Source organism: Aulonocara sp. 'chitande type north' Nkhata Bay, linkage group LG13 (assembly GCF_057382095.1).
Source record: "Aulonocara sp. 'chitande type north' Nkhata Bay isolate Kocher_YH1m ecotype deep benthic linkage group LG13, A_spYH_male_GT1.1, whole genome shotgun sequence".
Taxonomy (NCBI): domain Eukaryota; kingdom Metazoa; phylum Chordata; class Actinopteri; order Cichliformes; family Cichlidae; genus Aulonocara; species Aulonocara sp. 'chitande type north' Nkhata Bay.
In genome coordinates, this window is record NC_141356.1 from 31,670,295 (window position 1) to 31,691,284 (window position 20,990).

General features: G+C 48.6%; 1 protein-coding gene across 4 annotated transcripts in view; it reads right to left on the minus strand.

The window, feature by feature from the left end:
- Nucleotides 1-20,990, minus strand: part of LOC147316426 (bone morphogenetic protein receptor type-1A-like) — a 41,598-nt gene that overhangs the window by 3,895 nt on the left and 16,713 nt on the right. Inside the window, exons 2-8 of one of the 4 annotated variants that reach the window (XM_086259940.1) lie at nt 20,029-20,127; nt 6,687-6,980; nt 1,361-1,523; nt 1,172-1,274; nt 976-1,075; nt 782-869; nt 3-147 (exon numbers count right to left, since the gene is read on the minus strand). In XM_086259940.1, coding sequence (XP_086116066.1) covers nt 3-147; nt 782-869; nt 976-1,075; nt 1,172-1,274; nt 1,361-1,523; nt 6,687-6,753 — 666 coding nt within the window. In that variant the 5' untranslated portion in view covers nt 6,754-6,980; nt 20,029-20,127. Of the gene's footprint in view, nt 1-2; nt 148-781; nt 870-975; nt 1,076-1,171; nt 1,275-1,360; nt 1,524-6,686; nt 6,981-7,141; nt 7,284-8,549; nt 8,893-9,583; nt 9,737-20,028; nt 20,128-20,990 lie in introns of those variants that run through there. The other 3 variants (XM_086259943.1, XM_086259941.1, XM_086259942.1) reach the window with 3 other exon arrangements.

Genomic DNA, 20,990 nt, shown 5'->3' on the forward strand with positions numbered 1-20,990 from the left:
ACCAGCAGGGGGAGCCCTGAGCCGCTGCCTGAGCTCTGAGACTGATGAATGAGGTCTCTGAGCGACTCGCCCTCCCGGATGAAGACATCGTGCTCCTGGTCCTTATGGTTCTTATGATACCGCTGCCGGTCGCTCTTAAACTTATACCTGCACACAGACAGACAGACACACACACACACACACATCTCAGTTTGATTCATCAACAGTTTTACAAAAGGGTCCAAAGTGAGCATAATAAAAATGTCTGTGTGTGTTTACTACAGGTAAAAGTGAAGAAAATGTAAACAGGAAGCTGTCAGTTTTACTCTGAGAATGACTCCAAAATAAAAGCCTGAGCTAAGGAGCACTTTCTCTTTAACTTGACGTCTTTTTTTTAGGCTCAAATTTGACATGAAATATTTGCAGTTTTGCTTTCTGCTCACTTTCAGTCACATTATTTTGATTTTACTCGTATTCATTTCACATGTGATTTCCTGATGTTGCTGTTAGTTACTTCATTATTGCCTTGGATGTGTTAGTGTGTGTTGTGTGCTGGTTGAACCATTTAGTGACTGATCATTACGAGCAATAAGAATTCACTACACCAGCCCACGTCAGGTGATTTATGCACGGCTATCGTCCTATCAGACATCAACAGGAAGTGAAAGCCAATGAGCTACAGACATGTCTGCGTTCCAACTAAACTGAAGTCTGCATCGCCGCCTCTCCCCGCCGACAGCAGCAGGTCCAACAGTCTCTGCTGACTCGTAGGTGTGCCGGTCGCTGCCAGGTGAGCTCTTACCTGTAGTAGTAAACCACGGTGATGCAGATCAGCGTGCAGCAGCAGACCGTCATGGAGATCAGGAAGGCCAGCCAGTGGGGGCTTCGTTCTGCGCGCGCGCACACACACACACACACACACACACACACACATTAGTCGCCTGTGCGGCTTCACGAGCTCACCTGCTTCACACCTGCATCTGTGTTCCACGTTACCGGTGGGGGCCAGCGGGGGCAGCGTGGGCTGCAGGTCTCTGTTGCACAGGTCTGTGTTGCAGCACTCGATGGTCCTCCTGGTCTGAGCGTTGGGGGAGTCCTGCCGAGCAAACGGAGCCAATCACAACAGCAGGTCAGGAGGGAGGAGACACAGAGGCGAGAAAAGTGACAGACACGCCCACACAGACCGGCTCACCTTGCACTGGAAGTGAGAGCCTTCATACTTCATGCAGCCGGAGGTGAGCTGCACATCTCCGTGCTCGTCCTGCTCGATGATAGCGAAACACTGACCGTTCGTCCTGAAGACAGACATCATCATCATCATGATGGAGCAACGAGGACTCTACTCAGCAGTGACAGACTCTACTGCGCTGCTTCTACTCACTGGCAGGTGTAGTTGATGGCGTCGTCCGGGCAGTGACCCGAGCAGTAGCAGCTGAGGGATCGAGGGAGGTCCTCAGGTGCGATGGTGGGGCTGTCGCCAGGGCGCCGGGCCTCGGGTTTCACCCCCGTCCCCTGCAGGACGTGGTCCGGGTTCTGACCTGCGGCTGGACACGAAACAAACAGAAGTTAAAACATTTTTTAGTCTTTGGTGACGGCTGAGAGCAGCTCGGAGTGACTCCTGCAGGAGGTGAAACATTCTCCTCCATCAGCTGACGACAGCAGGAGCAGGACGGCTCCGTATAAGGACCACAGCAAACAAGACGGCGGGTCGGAGATCGCCGAGCAGAAATAAAGTTTGACGGTTTTTATGGGCGCGAGTGAATAGAATAGAAGAATAGAATAGAATAGAATAGCCTTTATTGTCATTGTACAGAGTACAACGAAATTGGAGTGCCACTCCCTTGGTGCAAGTTTCAATAATAAATATATATGTAAAATATAAAAAGTACAAAAAAACAATCGTAAGTACTCAAACAATAGTATGTACAATATATACAGGATACAGCATTAATATAATGACAGTGACGGTATGAGTGGCGGCTCGCCTTCAGAGAGAGGATCAAAGGCAGAGACGGGGACGATGGTTCTTATCAGCTGTCTGCTCTTTATCTCAGTCCTCCTCTAATCCCCGCGCCTCCTTCTGCGCTGACGCCACCGCTCTCCTTCACGTTACTCCTCCTGTATTTGTCTTTCAGATCACTTTCAAACACCTCGTCACCTTCCTTCCTTCCTCAGAGTAAAGACGGCATGTGGACGTGCACGCCGTCATGCCTGGACATGAACTACCTGCTGGTAGCTCACCTCCAGTCCCGCCCTCCCCCTGCCCCTCCCCGAGAGTCGCTGTTACCGAATCACAGCTTTCATGTGCTGATCGTTTCCGTTTCCCTCCGAGAGCAACACAAAAGTTCATCCTGAGCAAAATCACCTCAAAGAAACTGATCATGCGATCATGTGACGGGGTAAAACAAACACCTGGATGCAGAACAGCTGGATCGTCTCTCTCAGCTCTTCAGTTATCGTCTGTTTCCTGTTTTTATTATCTGAAGTTGTGAAAGCGTGCGCCTGCGACGCCTCGCAGCACGTCATCACTTGCTTCCTGTTCGTTTTCTTTGGGGAACGCCTCTCGCTCTCACATGTTTGGACGTTCCTCCTCCTGCAAGGCTCGCCGTCGAGGCGGCCTAATGTCGCTGTTTCTGTTCGGACCACACCGGCTGCTCCAACCGTGCTCCGCCCTCAAGCCGCGCTGCCACTTTAAGAGCACGCAGGGGGAGTCAGATTACCCAGCGTCCTCTCTGCCAGACCTCAGTCTCCACTCCGGCGGCCGGCACAATTATTAAGCACACATGTGGACAGAGGCAGAGCAGAGGCTCCACCCGTCACTGCCTTTCACCCAATCAGAGGCCCGAGGGGGCGGTTCATGAGGGCCTTCAGGTCTAGACAATGATGACATCACTGCTCGCCGATTTTTTTTCAGCAGAAAAAAAAAAAAAAAAAAAAAAAAAGACTTTAAATGATGGAGACGGTTGTTTGAAAGCTGAGATGAGCTGCAGTCGCATCAGTCTGCTCACTGATTTCTCCTGTCAGATGATTTCCAGCTTTTAGATTTTTAACTTAAATTATTTTTAACCTTCTGGGTGAAAAAGCTCAGCTTTATAATTCACACACTGAACCGTCTGCAGTCTGTAATCAAACACACGAGTCTTTAATTACTGCCTGTGCTGAGTCACAGTTACCTGCCCACCACACACCTGAGCTCCCACATTATGTCCTAATCCCGCTCTGCTCGCCGTCACGCCAACATCAGCTCTTAACTTATTTACAATAAACAGCTTTAAGGTTTGATTGATTTTAATCTCACACTTGTTTTAAACATCAGCTGTGACCGTTTGAATATTGAGCAGAAACACACGACTCCTCATTTATGCTCTAACTCCACGTGTTATTTTATTTATAATCTCTTCGTCCTTATTCCCACTGTGGACTCGTCATGAAACATGGTTTCCTGTGTCCCGGCTGCCTCCTGTGGGCATCACTGTGACCTGAGTGCTGTCTGAAGGTGGAGGCCTCCATCTTTCCTTCATTCTCAGTGGTGACAGTTTGTCTCCTGTAAGGAAAATATTCCCGTGAAACCATAGAAACGGGAATATAACCCTTTGATCTAAACCATGTGGATCCTCTCACTCGGCTCCTCCTTTGTTTGTCTCCACTTTTACAACGCGAGCCCGTCGAGCACCGCCTCCCTCCCTTCCTCCTCCTCACCAACTTCCTGCCGGGGATGTTTATGCATTCGTGTTGCCAAGGTGACAGAGCAGCTGAAAAGCTTCCCAGCGAGCTAATTAACAACCTCGTTATAACCCTACAACGAGCAGCGCCGTGGAGAGGACGCGAGGAGTCTGAGGAGGAGTTAACACGGAAACACGGACGCAGCAGGAAGAGCGCGAGGAGCTGCTCCCAACAGCCGCGGCGTCGTGCTGCAGGAGGTTTGTGGATTCACTGTGATGTCACCACAGCTCTGTACCAAGTCAACCACTGCTGAGAGGGCGGGGCCTCGCCTGACTGACAGCGCTGACGGAGGAGAGGAAGTCAAAACTAGAAGCAAACAAAGTCTCTCCGCAGCAGCAGCTCCGCCCATCAGTGTGAAACCGACCATCACGCCTTCCAGCGGCACAGCAGCTCGCAGTGCACACGGCACGTCTCCGAGGACAACGGCGAGTGTGATGGCCCGTCAGCCCCGGGGGAGCAGCTGGTTTGGACCCTGCAGCTCGCCGTCTCATCAGGAAATCTGCTGGCCAATGAAAGACAACCATGGACTTGACCCGCCCATCCACAGGCTCATCTTTGGTTTCTTCAACATCCTCGGGATAAAGATGGCCAACAGACGGCAGTGACCTTTATCATAACTCAAAGATCAGATGAACGAATGACTGAGCCACAGCCTGACAGCAGGTGGGAGAATGTGCTGTGATTACCTGTGTTTATGCTGCTTTAGAGAGAAGCCCCGCCCCCAACATTCAACTGACTCTGCCCTCCAAAATAAAATACGAAGTGTGCCGCCGCCGCCACGGCAGGGTCCGCAGAGAGGAAACAAACACCGCTTCCAAGGGTGAATAAGTATCCGGAGGGATTGACGGATATTTCCGGAGAACAATGGCTGTTTGGAGAGTGCAGCGCCGCCAACAGCTCGTACAGGAAACGGTTAATGTGCAGAGAGGAAGTGAGAGCGGCAACAATCAGTTCAACAGCTTCCTGCAGGGAGGGGAGGGGCTCAGAGCGCCGCTCCAGCCCTCGCTGTGAAGAAAATAGATCCGCTTTCTCCTCAGAACAACGGCTCAAATATTACTATGAACTTATTTTCACATCCAGTGTCTTTAAAGTCACAGGTGTGTGTGAGCAGCTAACTCAGGTATGATGATGTCACAGCGAATCGTCACGGACACGGGGACACGAGCTCGGGACAGCAGAGCATCTATGACACATTTCACTGCCCAGCGTGTCTCAGCTCACCTGTCGCAGGTGTACAAGGTACTTATTGAAAGATCCTGACTGATCAGTAAAAACTCGTCATTGAACAAACGCACACACAGTATTAAAGGTGGACGCAGTCTCCGTTTGAACACGACGAGCTTTTCACCTGGCCACCAGGGGGCGCTAGCTGTGGCGCCCAGGAAGTCGTCCCTGTGTCCGACCTCGACTCTTTCCTGATGGTTTATGGGCTCAGACTGAAGACGGCGTTTTTGGTAAATTTACAGACACTCAGAGAGCTGCTCATTGGCTGACGAGCCTCCGTCTGAGTCAGAGCAGTGACGTTAACACGTCAGCTCCACCTCGCCGTCACTTTGTAAACGTCACAGACACAAGTGGCTTCCTGACGGAGTGAAGGCGGAGTCAGCAGGCGAGAAGGTGGATGGAAAAACAGTTTGATAAGACGGCGGAGAGTCGCTCCCTTCCTGAGATTACAGCCGGCTCTTATCAGCGGACTCTGGGTGTTTGGAGGTCAGAGAGTGGCGAGGGAGGGGACGACCTCTCTCACATCCTCTAACTCAGATCCACGCCAAGCTGGAACGCCTCCTCCGCCCTGAGACAAAGTTACAGAACAAAGGACTCAAACATAAGGCCCACGGGCCACAACCGGCCTTACAAAGGGTCCAATGTGGGCCACAGGAAGGAAAATGTGGAAATGCCAAAGAACCCGGCCATAAAGTCGGAACTTTTACGGCATTTTCATCGGTTTTACAGCCTTTTTATTAACGCCTGTCTGTTTCTTTTCCCCCACAGTTTACAGTAAAGTTACTTCCACACAGCGATCGATATTTTCTGTACGTTTTCTTACTTCCTCAGCCCAAAGCAGCGTGCAGACGGCACATCTCACGGACTACATGTGTCTTCATCAGCTGTCAGGTTAAAGCGGTTTAAATGCATGTTTATGATTATAATACATTTAAAAGGATCCAAACAGCAGCTTCAGTGAAGCTCGTCTCCACCTGCAAACATCGAGCAGACGTCGGCTGCCATCGATCTGGAAAAGTCTCCCCTGTGAATAACCCACAGATGCCGAATTCAATGTGCGGGAAGAAGCTGCTGGGAATATTTTATCGGAAGCAGGAGGAGCGGCGTGACATTTCTGTTTCTGTCCTTATCGGTCGGCAGACACTTAAAAACAGCTTAAACAAAAGGCTGCTGTGTGCACAGGGAGGGGGGCGCCGCTTACAGACGAGCCCCACGGCGACTCTGTATGCTAACGTCGCCTGAAGTAGCGCTTATCTGCCGAGGACAAACTGAAGGGTTAATGAGTAACCGAGCAGCTCGTGGGTCAGAGAGGACACGTCTGAGCCCAGCGACACTAACTGGGACCATCGCAATCACACAAAAGACACGAGAAACGATTAATAAAAAAAAAAAAAAGATGGAGCTCAGGTGGAGTCCATGTGACCGGGAGACAGGAAGCTGTCACCAAACCGCAGCCTGATGAGGTCACTGGCAACAAAACGTGAAGCAGGAAGAGCCCAAGCTCAGTGATTAACAGCAGCTAAACTTTCAGAATAAAAGCACAGGTTTGTCCACTAATAACTGGATCATGTAGCTGACATATGAAGCCTTAAACATGTGGCCTTTCACTTCCTGTTTCTAAGTCTGACCCTGTGAGAAACACGCTGCCTGGTGCTGGTTCTGATGACGGTCACCATCATCTCTGTCCGTTGTGTTTCTGTGACACTGAAAAACAAACACTGGCACAGCTGCTCACTCCAACCAGCTTTTAAACATCTTACCGTCAGTTCTGAGGGACAGCAGCAGAGCGACGGCCGTCACCGCCACGCAGACCGGTAGACCTGGCATCCTGCAGCAGGCCCGGACCGACCCGACTGGGTCCCACACCGTCAACAAGACCTTCTGATGTGCCGGTCTGGGCGTGGAGAAGATAGTGTTATTGTTCTACGGCAGGAGTCTGAGGAGCAGGGAGGAGCTCCAGATAGAGGCAAGGGGAGGGTGGAGGTAATGGGGTGAAGGGCAATATCACAAAAACAGGTCCTCCTGGGTCTCACAGGCTCTGTGGGTCCAAAACCCTGAAGAAGAGAGAGAGAGAGAGAGATAGGGGATTCAGTAAGACTTCAACATCAGCTGATCAGGAAAGCCTCAGGGCGAGAGAGCACTACAGACAACCCTCTTTTATTATAATTAGTTTCATTATTCATCTCTCTGGTGTTCGAACACTGTAGCTGCTCACGATTCTCAGAGGAAACATTTCTGCGCTCTTCCAGCTCCAGAGCTTTCCTCCCTGCTCTCCTACGGCAGCTTTGCATGATTCTCCGGTGAAAATAATCCTCCTTTATCTGATCCTGGGCCTCGACGCAGCCCCTCAGTTGATCCTGTACGAAACGAGCGGCTTCAGCAGCTTTCTGTTTCTGCAGCGTTGTAGTTATTAACTTTAATAACACTTCTTTCAAAAAAAAGGTGCGTTTCCAAAACACTTCCACACACACACACACACACACACACACACACACACACACACACACACACACACACCAACAGTTTGGGCCAAAACATTAGAATCACCTGCTCACATGAGAGCGATGATGATGATGATGAGAGCATGCTCCTCAGCGTGCCGTGACCTAGTGACCCTGGCCGCCCGGCGCTGGCCTCCAGGGCCCGACTAACTACCCGACCATTTGTCCGGGGATGTTCTGCAATTACCGACGCTCGGGTCCTGCGCAGCTCTAATAACGTAACGTCGCAATTAGTGGGCGCCGAGAGAGGGCCAGAGGGGTGTGCGAGGGAATTAGCGGCGATGCGTGGCCGGTGTCTGTCACTTTTTATTTGCCCTCGGGCCTCAAACGGGTCCGACCTGTGACCCACTTTTCACACATCTCCAGAGAGACGGAGAACAAAGACGCACACACGGGACGGCGCCCAGGGCGGGTCGAGCGTACACGACAAACACGGCTTCAAATCCGAGGACAGGCATCGCTGAACGGTTTATTAATATTTACTAAACATTAATGCAAGAAAGCACATTTAGACACATTCTGCTGTTTGTCTACACAAACAGCAGAATGTGTCATCATGTATGGAAGGCTGAAGCTGCCAATGTGACTCATGACCCATTTAATTAAATAATGCTTAACATTATTTATCATCACTGAATTATTGATTTGGGGGGTTTTGGCTCCTCACACTCCCACAGCCACCCACCCAAGTCAACCCCACGACACAGTCTGAAGTACACCCATTTTCATAACTGCAATAAAGTCATAAACAAATCTTTAAAACTGAAAACAAGCTGAATCCATCCAATAAACCTCTGTGTTGGTGGGACACAGGAGCTGTGCTGTGATTGGTCAATCTGTTATTAGGTTTTATGCTGCGAGGCAACGGAGGTAAACTATGTGCTAATTCCACTTTAACAGAATTACAACGTTTAGCAGGAAGTTAGCAAGTTAGTTCCACCTAAAGCTGATCCACGATGTTCTGGACACGAACGAAAACAAAACTGGACGGCGTGTTAGAGAGACGACATCTTTTTACCCTCCAGTCCCGCCCTGCCCGAACATTCACACTCAGGATTTACTAAAGGTGTGTGTGTGTGTGGGCGTCTCTGAGTCGATATCACAGAGTGAAAAATTCTTCACCTCTTCGTCACAACAAAACCTCCAGTTTGTTTGCGGCTCTTCGCTCCATTTAAAGCCGACGGCGTGCGGCGATAACGCCGTCAGACGGGGCGGGCAAGTCGAGGCAGGCTCGGGACAGACCATCTGCTGCGACCCCCTCGGCACAGGAAGCACGCCTCCCCCAGCCGGTAATCGCCTGACACGTCCACTTCCCTTTGAAAACACCCACGGCTGTTATCACAACTGAAACGCACAAAAACACACAAAGTCGCCGTGGAGACCAAGACGCCAGAGAGACAAACGACTGAATCTGTCACCTCGCAGGAAGATCCTCAGACGCAGTTCACAAACGCTGCGGGTGAACTTTCACTCCTCCTCCTCTTCCTCATCGTGTTCAGACTCGTCTCCAACTTCTCGCTCTGCTGCAGTCAACAACAAACGCCTTTCTTCAGCATGGCGCTCATACCAGCAGATATCAAACTTCCAACCCACTGCAGGCCGAGATAATCGGCTCAGACTCGGGCTGCGGCGGCCTCCTCATCCTCCTCATCCTCCGCAGCTGTTTACAGTAAACAGGCTGAACTTACAGCACAAAACCCTCCAGCAGCCGCTGGCTACAAACAGTCTGTCCACTCAGGTTCGTCTGCACAGCGACGCCTTTGAGCAGCACATGGTTCAGAAGAACCAACCACTCAGGTAACCAATCCACACACAGGAACTCTGGGCTACTGCCACATTAGGACGTCCTCACAGCACTCCCACGACTCTGAGCATGAATATTCATCGATGCTAACACGAGAAGAAACAGTAACAACCATCTGTGAAAAGAGCAGCTGAGCTCCAAGCACCAATCAGCACAGAGGTCTTAATCACATGACAGGAAGTGTGCGCAGGTAAAACCAGTGTTTAAAATGGTAAATGGCCTGCATTTGTATAGCGCTTTTACTCAGTCCCTAAGGACTCCAAAGCGCTTTACACTACATTCAGCCATTCACACACGGTTTAAGAAGAACCGCTTCACGTAGAGCAGAGAAAGAAAAAACTCAACAGCTCACCTGAAATTCTGCATTTGAGCCTTCAGGGCTTCAAATCCCTGCGTCACCTGCGTAGCTGCACAGGTGCTCTCCGACGTCCACAGATGCTTTTTGCCCATTATTAAAATTTAAACGTAAACTCATCAGTGAGTGCTGGTACATAATCTGCACACCGAGCTGCACACATGTAAACTGAGCAGGTACTACTCCTGTGTACTTCTATTCTCTGTGACCTGCGACCCTGGAGGGGCCCTCTAACCCTACTTTGGGAACCAGCTGCCAGATTAAATCTCTTTCTTTACACAAGTAACGAAACACTGTGGATGTGTTCAAAGGAAGAGAAGCATTCAAATCTGAAGCAGGAGAATAACCGAATGAAAGCACGGGGTGAGATAAGAGCAGAGACCTTCGCGTGGGCACGTCATTTTATGACTCATCAGCTGTTATTCATCAGCTTTGAAAGGCCAGAAAACAAAGTTAAAGGTGATGTTTGCAGATTTATTCACTCTGGATTTCCCCAGACCCGTAAAACAGAACGTCTAAATTCAAAAACAGGTCTTCCATAAATGAAGGTGCTGCCTGCAGTGGGATTCAAACCCACACCCTAACCCCTCCCTCTCTCGTCTCCTCAGCTAACAGAGGTTAATGTAGCGTAGCTGCTCTGGCGAGCTGGACGTCACGCCGGCGTCCTGGAGGAGGAACATTCACCGTGATGGTGGGAATGAAAGGAGGTATTGTTGGCGGTCCCACCTGTACAGAATAAACCGCCCTTATAGGGAACCACTGAGCCATAGCTGTCCCCCCAGGGGAAGGAATTTGAGGTCACGCTGCTCCGGGGATGCTGGGAAATTTGGTGGGATGAAACCCAAGCAGCGGGTTAAGACTTGTGGAGAAACAGTCCTTTAAAAGGCTTTTATGGAACAGGGCGGCTTCGGGTATAACAACTTTTCATTCGGCCATAAAACTATGAAGTAAAATGATATCTGTGCTGGAGGCTCAGGATACACAGTTTTACTCTGATTACTTTTATTGTTGCTGGCGTAGCTTCCTGTCTGACAGCTTGTTCTGGATGCTCTCGTGAACGTCAGCGTTTCAGAGCTCAAGCTGCTTTTGTACTTGTTTCAGCTCCACGATGATGATGTCAGAATGACCATAAATGGGGCTGATTAATGATTTGTTTTTGGCGTTCTGTGGTCAGGGTTTCATTTACCCAAATATAAAAGGCGTTTCTTCAAACAACAAAGATTCGTTAACAGCTGTGCCTACATGTGCAGTCACAGCCACGCTGCCCAGTTAAAGGCAGGAAACCCGATCCTGTGGTTGTAGCTCCTGGTATCGATGCAGATCGCTGGACGTTTGTGGAGAGATCTTCACAAATACACATCAAGCTGGAATCACAAAACCTGTGAGTCGTCTTAGTGTTCTAAAAAAGCACTCACAGGCATCCTTGTGGATCCACAGAAGGATTTTCAGCTCGGATCTGTACGTTTGAGTTTGGCCTGTCCCAGTGCAACCAGAAGCAGACCGGCCTGTGAGTCAGCAGGTAAATCTTTTTTTATTTTTTAAGTATTTGATGGCAGCTTTCAGCACTTCCCCCACTTCCCGTTACAGGAAAAACAAAAGCCGAACATGTGTTGTTCAGTCACGTGGCCTAAATGTTTCAGTCAGTTTTAATGCTACCAGCTCGCTGAGGAGAGAAACTCCCGGGCAGCTCCACTCTGATTTACAGACCTTCCAGCTCCTCCGAGAGCTGTAAAAACGCTGTAAAACGACACTGGATGCTGGCAGGGAGGGAGAGGTGGGGTGAAGGCATTAATAATCCAGCCCCAATACTGCCCCCCTCTCGATGGACTGCAGGGTGAGGGGCCAGACATCAATAATCAAGCTTTAATGCGCCTCCACTTCCTGTGCTGGAGGAGCGGCGGCGACAGACTAAATAAACACTACTGAGAGCTGATTGGAGGAGCCAGCAGCTCCTGCGCTCAATAAATAAATGCAGTAATGAGAGAGATGGGCATCAGGGGCGGTGGTGCAGGAGAATATTAGTGGGACTGGGGTGGAGGGATGGACGAGGTGCTTTTTCCTTCTGCTGAGTTCCATCAAAATCAAATCAGAACCTGGACAGGCTGAAAGAATATTTCTGCGAAATCAAACGGACATTTTTCTAACCTCTCAGTCTGAGCTCCACTCCATCAAACTTTCCACTCGGCCTGAACGAGCTGATAAAATCTGAGCCGTCGTGAAAATCAGGATGAAAAACAAAGTGGATTTAATTTCACACATGCAAACTCAACGTTTCAAGAATCTGCTGAAGGAAAAAGATGCTAAAACATTCAAGTTACTCATTTCATGTTAAAAAAATGAAAATAAAACCATCTGAATAAGGACAGTGGACTCTAATGTGTTAAATACTTACAATTATCATTTATTTCTTACCCGACACCAGCTCGGGCTGTTTGTCAAAAGCTCTGAGGTAAAAACATGAGCCCCGTCGTTCTGTCCTTTTAGCCCAAGTTTGTATCGAAGCACGTCTGTGACAGCGAGAGCATCAAGGCTGCCTGTTCTCAGTTACGAGGCTTCCTGAGCCGATTTCAGGAGGTCCGTCCGTTAGCTGCAGCAGTACAGCTGTGTCCTCCTCGAGTGAGCGACACCAAGAAACCACCCACATGTGTGTCCCACAGACCCAACTCAATTCAAACCTCTCCTCTCCTGTATCAGGCCCTAAACGTATTTAACATGGGAGTCTGTGTTCACTGCATCATTCCATGTTTGGCACTCATCACCACCTGCACTCATGTATATATCTATCTACTTAGCACTTTTAATTCTTATTTTTTATGTCTATTTAAGCGTTATATGACAGTATGTTTGCACTAAGCACCGCAGCAATTTCCTAATGTTGTAAACCTGCTCAACATTTGGCAATAAAACCCTTTGATTCTGAGTCGATGGGGACTGACTGCTGGAGCCTCCGGTGGACACTAGAGGAACTGCAGTTTGAGCTGCTCTGGCGTTTGGTTTGGGGCTAAGGCCGTCCTTATGGTCGCTGCGTTGCGAGAGTCTCGGGTGTCACGTGACCATCCTCACATCGTGAGGCCATCTTTGCAGTGCATCGTGTGAGCACAGTCATGCCTGTTTTTGGCACGTTTAATGACAATGCTGCACAGAAGCTCAGAGACACACGGATGTTGGAACTGTTTGAAAACTTTTTTGTCAAAAGAATTTTGTAAAAACAGTTTCTGGTCTTCTGGTTTTGACTTCTCTTCATCAGCACGTGTGACATGCTACTGTCTGAGTGGTGATGTCTATCGTTTAGGAGAACACTGCAGCGGCAGCGAAGGCTCTACTGGCACCATAAAGCCTCGTCTGAGCACGGGAGCCTGAATGGTCCAAACTGACCAGCTACCCTAACCCTTTATCCCATCACTCCCTCTCGTTCTTTCCTCCTTGCTCTCCTTTGCTCCTCATCTTACTCCCTCTTCTCCTAGCATGCTCCATTTGCTGCCTTCCCTTCTCCCCCTCCTCTCTCCCATCCTTCCAGCTTTCCATCAGGTTTCTCTTTCTCGCCTCATCTCTCTCTGCCTCCATCTTGGCCCCGTTCCCCGGCCCCTCCAGGGGCCCCCTCCTTGCAGGCGGGCCTCTGGGTGCTGCAGCAGCCTCCTGTTGGTGTCGGCGCCCTGCCTGACATGCCTTTCAGGGCCTGGGAGACTGCAGGCCAGACTTTCTGGCTCCACTGCCATTGTTTGCCTGGCTGCTCTGTGCCTCTTCCCTGGCGATGGATTAGCATAAGAATACCCAGAATACCCCGAGCCCCGGTGAGCAGTGCTGCGGGCCTCTTCCCCCCTGCATCTTCCTTCTCCTAATCCTATTCTTCTCCATCCTTATTAGAGCTGGGCGATATATCGAGTTTTTAAAACATATCGATATATTTTTATACGAGATATAAGATGTGACAATATCCTTTATATCGATATAGTCTATGTTACGTTATAATTATAGTTGTGGAGCCGCAAGTTTGCCTCTCTTTCGTCCACTTTTGTCTCTACGCAACGTTACTCCGCCTCGCCTTCACTGAAGACAACTCCCCCTCCTACCCCATCGCTTCACGTGCAGGCAGCGACAAGACGGACACGGCAAATCTCCGTTAACGAGTTACTGCGCATCGCCCCATGCGTGGGGCTGGACGGCGTCAACGTGCTAACGAGCTAAACATGCTAACGAGCTAACCGCGCTAACGAGCTAACAGCGCTAACCCTAAAATCCTTTCATTCTCTCAAAAGTTGATAGCGCGCCTTATGTATGAATTCTGGTTGTGCTTGATGGCCGCGAACCGATTTTATGTGGTACACGGCGCTCAGCAATCTGTCAAAAATGTTTGAGTACGACTTTGGTAAGCTACGGAGCTGCACCGCTTGATAGATTGTCGGCGCATTACGGCTACCGAGGAGCTTCGCGGAGTGATACGTACTGTGCATCAACGTAATATTACCGTACTGTGTGTGTATAAGGACCATAAATGGCACCTGTAAGAGACGTGGTTATGAAGCGGATTTCAAACTCCAGGCTGTCAGTCACACAGTAAAACTTGGGAACAGAGCAGCTGTGAAACCTGTCTGTCTTTGTTATTACGCTCAGCGTCTTTTAGTTTACATTTTGACTGCACAATTGTGAGCTCTTTGTTTAGCACAAAAACAACCTTGTTTTCTTTTATTTATGGAGCATTATTATTTAATGAATGCTCATAATTTAATTTTGAGTAATTTTTCATGTACATCTGTGCTGTATGTTAATAAAAGTGCCTGTGTGACATCTGGGACACAGCTTTGACTAAGAACTCTCTTTTTGTTCTTACTTTATGGCTTAAAAAAAAAAATCGAGATATATATCTTATATCGCCATCCAGCTAAAAAATATCGAGATATGAATTTTGGGTCATATCGCCCAGCCCTAATCCTTATCCTCCATCTAATCCCAGAAATTAACTCAAACGCACCTTTTCTTCTTCTTCCGTTGGGTTTATTAGCACTTTATTAACAGGATGAACTTTAAGCTGCCATCAGGTGACCCTACATGCAGATGTAACATGACGTCAAGGCCAAGAGCAACTCAGATGTCTTCCAGACTCTTATTAAGTAAGATTTATCATGAGAGGGCTGCCAGCACAGACACAGACTGCCAGAGCTTTTATTCTGAAAGCATCTTTCAATTTGTCGATGACATCACAAAGAGCTGATTTTAGTGTCCGAGTCTGACCCGTTGGTGCGCTCGCAGAAGAAAACGATGCTTTTGGTTTAAACTGAATGATTTGGGGGAATTGAAGCACAGAGTGCCTGAGCCTCACTTCAGTGGCACACGCCCTCACCGTGTGTGTGTGTGTGTGTGTGTGTGTGTGTGTGTGTGTGTGTGTGCGCACGCGCGAGGCAGAGCGGGCAACAGCGAGGCTTAATTTCATTAGAGGCCGACAGAGGATCTGCAGAGCGGCTGCAGCACCAAACCGGAGGAGGAACATTTACTTCAACTCTTCATCATCGTGTTACTGCAGCACAGATTACCCACAATCCACAGGGGCAGCGCAGGTTTACGGGATCTTTTTTTTATTTTTATTTTTTTTATCAGTACGATCCGTTTATTGATTACGATCAAAGCTGGAGACAGAGGCTAACACGGGTCCCAGTTATATGATAATACAGCAGATCCGCTTAGTTCAGGATCCCTAAGCGTTTTTAATCATGCTAATCGCCATAGAAACAAGTCCATCCATCACTCCCAGTGCTGTGTGCCACGGCTGAGTCATAAAACAAACACACTCGGATCATAAAAACAACATTATGATCCTGAATCGCACGCCTGAGGGGAGAGGACGCTCAGGCAGCCGTCCCAGTTAAACCAGTTACCTCCACCAAAGTGGCTTCATGGGAGGTACTAAACATGCCGACCCCAGCCATCACGAGGTACCCCCCAACATCCAGATTTACCCCCCCATCCTCCCCCCAGGTCATAAATCCAATCAGAGGCACAGCAAACAAACACACAACAGCACTAAAAGTAAAACTTCTCAGAGACAACGGCTCATCGCGCACACGCGCGCGCGCACACACACACGCGCGCACACACACACACGCGCGCACACACACGCGCGCGCACACACACACACACACACACACCTCAAATCAGATGCATAATGAAATCATATATTTAATATTTCAGTCTGAAGGTAAATAAAGCAAACTGCATTATCCAAACCCAGTTTATTTCTATAGCACGTTTAAAAACAACGTTTGCCCAAAGTGCTGAACAGAAGCACAAGATACAACCACGGACACTCACATAAAACCATATCAACTCAAGCCAGTGTGAACACTATCGAAAAAAAGCTGCGTTTCCAAAAGCATTTTAAAAACAGGAAACGAAGATGCCCGTCTAATATTTAAAGGCAGCGTATTCCAAAGTTTTGGGCTCGTTCTCTACGTTTAAGCCTCGATTTTGGGACAACAACAGCAGCTGATCTGAGGGTCCGTGAAGGAATATAAGGCTGAAGTAACTCGGAAAGGTATGAAGGAGCAAGACCATTAAGGCATTTATAAACCAGTGTTAGGGCTTAAATTAATTCTGTGATGAACAGGAAGCCAATGAAGAGAAGACAGGACAGGTGTTACATGTTCATAGCTGAAGACGAGCAAGAGATCGTTGGCCGACTCCAGAAAACAGCATTACAGCAGCCAAGCCGTGTTGAGGCAGGCATGATTACCTGCAGCTCTCCTCTCAGTAATTTTCAACTTTCTGAGCCCCGCCCCATCTGTCCACAAAAGCCCCGCCCATAAACCCCATCCAAAGCTCAATTCACATGGGCTTCATATATAGCACCAAATCAGTCAGCGTGAGGTAAAGACCTACAACCACACAGAGGAAACCCGACACTCTTGGCAACAGTGGGAAGGAAAAACTCCCTTTTAACTGTCTTGTGTGATGCACCCTGCAGGGGCACGTGGAGCAAAGTCTGTCTGCCCATTTATCACTTTTATAGCCAGCAAATTAAATAATCTGTTTCTGAGCGAGAGTAGGATTTCTGTTTGTAGCCACAGTCAGCTGATCTCTGCTGCATTTCGATTAACAGCCTCCTCCTTCACCTCCCCCTCAGACTCGCTTTTCACTCCGCCCTCCCCCCATTCCTCCTCCAAATGTTGCTGGAATGTGGGGAGCAGGTAATGGAAAACACCGACCCCCACCCTGCAGCTCTCCGGGCCAGGAAACCAGCGTCCTGCTGGCATTTCACCACACAGCAGAGGAGAGGTCCAGAATTTTAGCACATATTTGAAACACAGAAAAACCTGTGAAAAATATAAAGAATCACAAAGGAGAACACGACAAACGTTAGGAAGTCAACCAGTTCAGCTCGTACTGAAACACTTCTATCATTGCTGAATGTAAACGGGGTTAAATGGGACTGTGCTTTACGTTACTCTCCCCTCATGCTGGATCAAACAACCTCAGCTTCCACACTTTCCTTCTTTAAACAGAGCGTTTATCACATCCTGCCACAGTTATCACAGATCTTTGGCCCATCCATCCGCCCTGGGCTCCTCTCTACAGTTATAGTGAAGCCATGCTACAAACAGAAACACTCTCACTCTCTGGACGTCCTCTTCCAGTAGGGGGGGTCACGCTCAAGCTCATCCAGAGAAAACGAGGCTCTATGGAGCTTCTGGAGATGTTCACCATGTTAGACAGAAGCAGGTGGGCTCTGTTCACTGACGACCGTCTGTTTCTGTTTGGTGGGATTAACAGAAGTTCAGACTGGCTGCACAGCTCTGCACCAAAGTGCACTGAAGGATGTGCAGCTTGTTTCTGGTGGAGCTAAAACCGTCTCATCCCAGTATGAAGGAGGGGAAACTACAGAGACCTGAGCGCCAACAAGTTTTCCCACACACAATACAACTAAAATATGACGGTAACTTTGTGTGTGTGTGTCTATGTGTGTGTGGGTGTGTGTGTCCATGTGTGTGTGGGTGTGTGTGTCCATGTGTATGTGGGTGTGTGTGTGGGTGGTCTGGTCAGACTGGACTGTGCAGAGAGGCTGGATGGTTTCATTCACCGTGTCACGCTGAAAATGCAGCCAGGCCACAAACGACACGATACAGGTGGTCCTGTGTGTGTGTGTGTGTGTGTGTGTGTGTGTGTGTGTGTGTGTGTGTGTGTGTGTGTGTGTGTGTGTGTGTAAACTGCAAATATGGATATAAAAATAAACGGAGCCAAAAAAGTGTGTTTTTTGCCAGTGTTTGTTAAAGAGCCATGTGACACTGTTAATGATGCCCTGCACTCATCAGTGTATCACTCAATGACAGATCAGTGTTCACACTAACCAGCACTGGCCTGGTTCAAGCACACTGGTCCATCATCATATAGTAGGGTGTATTTACTGGTCCAATCACGATTGAGCAATTAGGCCTGAGGTACAAAACGTCACTGAGATGTAGTTTAGAAATCACTGATCGTGAGTTTCAGCTAAAGCTCATAAATCTTCTTTGCATGGACGCCTGGACGTTAGACTAACAGCTGGGACATCTCACTCATGGCTTCACTGCAGTTAATGATGGTTAATCAGCCAACCAGGTCAGTGCTCATCGTCAGCACGTCCACTGAGGTGGCTGTACAGTAATGACATCAGTCATTAGTTTAATTAACATTTTCACAGCTTCCTTCTGTCGACTCCTGAGAGCAGGAACGATGTGAGGCCTTAAATTATTTCAAAACAGGTGAAATATACACTTTTAATCTGTTGTTACTGCTGCTGCTTTCATCTCTCCACGTTTGTTTATCTCAGATCCATCCACGAGCTGTGATGAACTCAGTTTTCCCCGAGCATTCGTCGCCACTCGTGACTTTCCTCGAAGTATGTGACTGCGTGCTGAAACCAGGCCGACTGCTGCCTTTGTTTCAGCGCGCGGTGACTCAGGCGTCTGAGTTTGAGCTCGCTGACAGACCTTCAAACAGAGCCGGCCAGTCTGCAGCACCAAATCGCTCCCATATGTCCCCGAGGAGCTCTGCCCCCCCACCTCCACGCTTCATTCACATGCGGCGGCGCGCAGGGCAAACCTGACAGGGTTCAACTGCAGTCAGGATTCCAGCTTTAACCGAGTGACAAAGAACATGTCAACAATCTCCAAAAATAGCAAACGAATGTCAGACGCAGCCGATTACGTGAGCGTCTGATAAAGTGTTCTCTCAGGCTGACTGCTAATGGCCGTCCTGTCACAGATAGCTACGCTGATAATAAAACACTAACAACGAGCTGGCTTTGCTGTTTTTCAGAAACATCAGTGAATAACCGACTGAAGGAAGCCAAAGAATCAGACCGTCTGCAGCTGTAACACTGCGTCGCATCAAAGTTAACCCTGAAGGCAACACGAGCCAAACACAGAGATTACAAACAAACAGGAGCTTCAAGTTTTTTCACTTTTAACAAAAGAGGAAAAGAAATGAAAACGTCTTCATGCTGAACACCGTCCGGCAGTCCTCGCAGCACGTTACCTGCATCACTGTCGACCCGATTATGATTACAGAGCCCAAAGAGCAGCGAGGCCACCTTCATCATCATCATCATCATCATCATCATCATCATCATCTTCACAGTAACTCATTCCCCTGCTGAGACCTGAGCAGTATTTCGATATTAGTTAGAGCCCTAATTTGGTGTGACATTACATAATGCCTCTCCAACTCCTGTAGCCCCGCCCCCATCACAGAAAACTGTTTTTTCCATTTTAACGTGTTCGTCTAATCCTTTCAAACACCCAGTGACACCAGCACTAACTGACCGAGGCCAGCCGGACGCAACGGCAGCAAAGCGGTGCGAGCATGCGTCCCCGCCCACTCTGATTAGGCTGTACTAAGGTGTGTGTGTCACGATTCAGCCCAAAAATATCAGACAGAAGCGCCGAGCTGACAGGATCCTCCTTTCCAACCTGACTGTCAACATTTTTGACCTTTAAAAGATCAACAGCACAGAGACGATCAAACCGGAGAACACAAAAAAAAACTGTCATTGAGGGAGATTTAACCTTTTACACACATTCCAGAGCTTTTCTTAAACACTTCCCCTACAACACACACACACACACACACACACACACACACACTCTGATGGAGATGCAGCCATCGGCTTGCTGTAATCAGTGCTCTTCCTGCTCTGCTGTTAATCAAACCACATGACAGCTCCAATGACCCAATCAGAGCCTGCAATTAAAAGCCAGGAAGCCTCCTGATTGGCCAGCCTTTTCTTAAACAACCCTAGGGTCAAAGGTTAATCTCCTTGAAGCGCAAGACAGGCCCAGGCAATCAGAGTAATCACCGCAGCCGTCCACAAAATATAAAGTTTGTTTGTATTTTCTGCAGATGTGACACATCAGTGTAGTGTAGTGTAGTGTAGTGTAGTGTAGTGTAGCGTGTGTGTGTGTGTGTGTGTGTACCTGACTGTTGAGTCCATGGTGGAATAATGTGCCTCTCGGTACACGGCTCCATGGGAAACGTAGTGTAGAAGTCAGATCAAGCCAACATCACGGCGGCAGCTGAGAGAGAGGAAAACAACGACATGGTTATAACTCAGTGATGATCATACCTGCAGCACGTGTACCTGATTAACATCATCAATCATCATTAAGGCGGCAGCGTTTTCTGCCTGGCTGAAAACCCAAACAGAGGTCAGGAAAGCACGGGTTCAAATCAGTCCGGATCATCGTCCTCACTGACTGATGAAAGTGTTCCCAGGAGCCTCGAGGACCAAACGCCACCTTCCAAGACTGTGCACCCTCTGAAGGACCACCTTTAAAAAAAAAAAAAATCCTCCTTAAGCTCTCCGGGCATGAACGCAGCTCATCATTAGCTCAGTGTTGATGTCAGATAAGTGGAACAGCGTGGCTGACAGACGGGGAGCCTCCTCCTCGCCTCCTCGGGCACAGAAGCCTTTTTATCTGAGCGCAGAGGCCTCCTCAAAGGAGGCTTTATGCAGCCGAGGAGGCCCATGTCCTCAGAGCAAATTAATATTCACACCCAGAGAGCCGAGAGGAGGAGAGTCCAACACCGAGGACTGACAGGAAGCTGCTCACACCACAGCCAGTCTGACAAAATAAGAGTCAGGTCCAAGTCCAGAAACCAGAAATAATAATTGTTGTAGAAGTAACAACAACAACAACAAAAAACAATAACAACAACAGCCACCTGTTGCCTTTTTTTCTTCGGCTCGAGTTGAGTTAAACAGCGAGTGAGTCTGAGCTTTAATGGAGCTTAAAATCCAGTAAAATCACTCACACACACACGTATATAAAATATATATGTAAAAAAATAAAAATCACATTCAAACTGTGAAAGTAGTCCAAAATGCTACAGAGCAAATTACTAATCACACAAATCTGAACAAACTGCTGTAAGGGTC